Raw genomic sequence first — 4323 nt, forward strand, 5'->3', positions numbered from 1 at the left:
ATATAGTTTATTGTTTTCTTTTGTAATGATTTGTTTTGTAGCTAGTTACATGGGTTTTTAGAAGCTGAAGATTTCAAGAAATCTATCTTCTTAACATAGTTGAAGTCAGTTTTCAATCAAATGGGATGGATTTGAATTTCAGACAAAGAAGCTTGAAAAGAATAAAATACCCCACAATTATTCTAGTCCGATTGAATGTTTTTTCTTGTATTTTTTCTTGTATCTCCAGTTAGTGGATGCCAAGTAGACACAATAGTCCCAAGTAGTGCCAAAGGGTTGCATACCCCTTTTAACTTTGAGATTGAATGAAAACATTAGTCTTTGCAACTTTTTTGCATGGCTCTCACTGGAATCTTAGGTGACGTGACAATATGTCGTTGCCGCGCGTATCACCTGCTCACTCGCGTCAACTAGTCCCCCCAATCAGCATGTCAGCTCCTTAGAGAGGAGACAAGTTGTCGGCGTCAACCGGTCGCCTCCAAGAGCCGGGTTTAAAAGGGGACATGTTGACGGGGTGTCAAGTTGTCGGGGTGACGCCAAGACATCTACCCTCTGGTCGAATCTCATCCTCTGAAATCCTTCACGTTGATGTGATTCACAAAGTGGATTCAAAGCCATTCCCAAAGATTGATTGATTGAGTACTTTATATATGTAGATTACAATATATACACTGGCTTATACACTTATATACAATAGCTTACAATACAGCAAAATTATGGATGAATTTACAAAATATAAATTAAAAAAATAATTATTGAGCTGTATAAGATATGAAAAACAGTTGAATAACTATAGATGAAATAGATAATATTGTTATGCATCTACATAAATTGGCGGAGCTTTGGACATATCAATGTCCATTCTTTGGAAAGAATATTCGAAGTATCCTTCCCACTAACTCTCTACCAAAAGATGTGGTTTTTGAAGGGGTGATTCTTGAACTGCTGTGAATAAATGTATTTACTGAAAACCTATACTATTAAACCAGCAAATTCTGTTTGTATGTTTTTATCTTGGTTTATATGTCTGTATGTCACGGGATCTCGAAAACGGCTCTAACGATTCTCACGAAATTTGTAATTCATGATATAAAAATTCGATCGCACTAGGTCTCATCCCTGGGAAAACTTGCTAAAGGACATAAAAAAGGATAGATTAATCATCCTTGAAAAAAAGCTGACAATTTCGTCGTTAGTCGATAATGGAAGATGCCAGTGCATGTGTGGGAGTGAGATCTCAATTCCCACTGGGAAAATATTATGAATATAATTCCTCCTCACATTATAGCCTACAATACGTTCTTGGAGAATTCAGTTGCACTTAGTGAGCTATTGAGGAGGAATTATATTCATAATATTTTCCTCGATTCCCTGGATCCCCGACTGGATCGTCCAAAAATGAGATCAGTGGGCTCGCATCGCTCGCCTGCATGTAGAGCTCAGCGGAACCTCTGTACCGAATTCTGGACCGCCGACTAGATTGTCCAAAAATGAGATCAGCGGGCTCCTTTCGCTCACCTGCATGTAGACCTCAGCGGAACCACTGTACCGAATTTGAACGTATTATGTCAATTTGATCTCGAAAAACACCTGTTACTATATCGGCGTATCTTTGGCGAACAAAATTCTTTCACTTCAGCTGAACCTGTGTACTGATTTTTTTTAAATATATTTCCATCAATTATTGAAAAGGGTGAGGAAACGCAGAAAAGCTGAGAAAACTCTAATTTTGGGCGTATCTTTGGCGTTATTTCAAATTCCTTCTAACACAACATTATTGCACCCCAGCTGAGCTTCTGTAGTAAATTTGAACATTTTCTGTTTATTTGTTATCCATAAAGCTGAGAAAACGCTAAAAACTGTAGATTTTGGGTGTATCTTTGGAAAGATACGCCTCTAAAGGGCCAACTGAACACATCTACCAAATTTGAAATGTTATGTCATATTTTTATCATATGTTAGGACGATCCAGTCGGGGGTCCAGACTAAACGTCCGGCCAAACGGATATGGCAAGCGAAGCGAGCCTGTCGGCTAGTAATATTTATATTCCCAAGAATAGCTCTGATTGAAGTAGCAGTACCCAATCAATTTTTCAGCGAAAAATCAGGACCTCCTTAATAGGTATTTAAGGGGCATTGGATAGATTGGTATTTAGAAGGTCCTGGATAAAGCATTTCTGGATAATGCATTTCAATCTCCAACTTGGTGCCAACCTAACAAAGTCAACTCAACTTAATGCCAACCTGACAAAATCTTTAATTTAGTTACCAGAACAACTGTTTGGAAGAGGTACTCTCTCTAGATTATAGTTCTATATTAACATATGGTATTGACATTTCAATTATAATTTTAAGATATTGGAATAAGAAGAATATACATGCTGAAAGATGAACTTAAAACCCTTAAAAACCACCCTTAGAGTTGAAATATCGCCAAAAGATTTCTTAGTGCGCCTCTAAAGGGCCAACTGAACATACCTACCAAATTTGAACGTTTTTGGACCGGTAGATTTTCAGTTCTGCGAGTGAGTGAGTGAGCCTAGGACGAAATAGCAAGGTATGGGAGCCCTTGCACCGGGCGTCACAACTGGTCACCAGGTCCCTAACCTCGGGCACCAGCTATTTCCTGGGGCCAGGATCGTGTCTTGGTGTCGAGAAAGGCCTTCCCGAGCCTTACTCAAGGTCCTCTTGCTATTCTTGGACGAAATAGCAAGGTATGAGAGCCCTTGCACCAGGCGTCACTACTGGTCACCGGGTCCCTAGCCTCGGGCACCGGCTATTTCCTGCGACTAGGATCGTGTCTCGGGGTCGAGAGAGGCCTTCACAAGCCTTTTTCGAGGTCCTCTTGCTTTTCCTGTTAGAAATAGCAAGGTAGGGGGTCCCTTACACTTGGCGTTGCTGTTGGTCACCAGGTCCCTAACCTCGGGCACCAGCTATTTCCCGCAACTAGGATTGTGTCTCGGGGTCGAGAAAGACCTTCCCAAGCCTTTCTTGAGATCCTCTTGCTTTTCCTGTTGGAAAGAGCAAGGTAGGAGGTCCCTTACACACAGTGTCACTGTCGGTCACCGGGTCGCTAGCCTCGGGCACCGGCTGTTTCCTGTGGTCAGGATCGTGTCTCGAGGTCGAGAAAGGCCTCCCTGAGCCTTACTCGGGATCCTCTTACCTTTCCTGGTCCTAACGATGATGCACCAGGGTCTAGTCAGGTTAATCAAAGACGCTGGGCACTTTTGTCTTCACAATTTCTTCAGAGTAGAACCCTCCTTGAATGGCTTCACCTCTATGGTCTTCCAATTCATATGTTACAGGCACTGTAGGACGTACACATGCTACTGTAAACAGTTCATTTGTCCAATTTGCTAGGTATCCTTAGTTGAAAGTCTTTCTTTACTTGCTTATTCTAACCTTGTCACCAGGCACAATATCCTGATGAGGATCTGGATAGAACCTACCTGTACACTTTGCATTCTTCTTCTGCAACTCTTCTCGATATGATTGATGCTCTTTACTAAGATGGTTAAGTAGTGCTCTCTCATGCTTCTTTTCCACATCTGCTGGTCGCATACCAATTGTTTGATGGATCTTGGAATTATACTCTTTGAGAAGTGAGGATAGCATGTCTCTCCAGCTATAGGTTCCTTGCTCAGTAAACTTGATCCACATTAACTGTTTAAGCGTTCTGTTGAAACGTTCTACTATAGACGCCTTCTTCTCTGATCTAGTCAAGTAATGATTCACATTATAATGTTGCACAAGTTGTCGAAATTTTGTATTAAACCACTCTTCCCCATCATCAGTCTGCAGATTTACCATTGGATGCTGTTGAAATATAGGCTGCATAGTTTCAACAATATCATTCGCTGACTTATTCCTAATTGGTATAGCAAATGCTATACCAGCTTACTGAGACAATTTATAATCGTAATAATGTACTTGTAACCTTTGTTCTGTCGAGCATATGGTATCATCTCAACTAGGTCAGCCTGATAGAGGTCATTAAGACCTTTGATTGTAACCTTTCTTGTCCAAAAATTCCGACGAGCTTGCTTGTGCAGCTCTTGTACTATTACTGCCTTATCCATACTGGAGATATGAGCTTGTTAATTAGCATCATATAGGCAACAAGTTCATCAGACCGTGATGTCAGCATCTTGAATGGCAATGATGACCTCAAGTTCATCATAACAGGATGTTTTCGAGTTAATTGAACCATGATGTTGGGCTGTTACAACCTTCAGCATCTTGAAAGTCATGATTATAGCCTACAACTTTTTGCACACAGCATGATACCAAACTAGTTTATCATATCGCTATGACCTCAAGTTC

General features: G+C 40.8%; 1 protein-coding gene across 1 annotated transcript in view; it reads right to left on the bottom strand.

Annotated features, from left to right (window-relative positions):
- Positions 1-3204: 3204 nt before the first annotated feature.
- LOC111050391 overlaps positions 3205-4323 on the bottom strand; it is a 4068-nt gene continuing 2949 nt past the window's right edge. The window contains exon 4 of the mRNA XM_039435282.1: positions 3205-3308. Coding sequence (XP_039291216.1) covers positions 3205-3308 — 104 coding nt within the window. The remainder of the gene's footprint in view (positions 3309-4323) is intronic.

This window comes from Nilaparvata lugens, chromosome 9 (genome assembly GCF_014356525.2).
Source record: "Nilaparvata lugens isolate BPH chromosome 9, ASM1435652v1, whole genome shotgun sequence".
Lineage (NCBI taxonomy): Eukaryota > Metazoa > Arthropoda > Insecta > Hemiptera > Delphacidae > Nilaparvata > Nilaparvata lugens.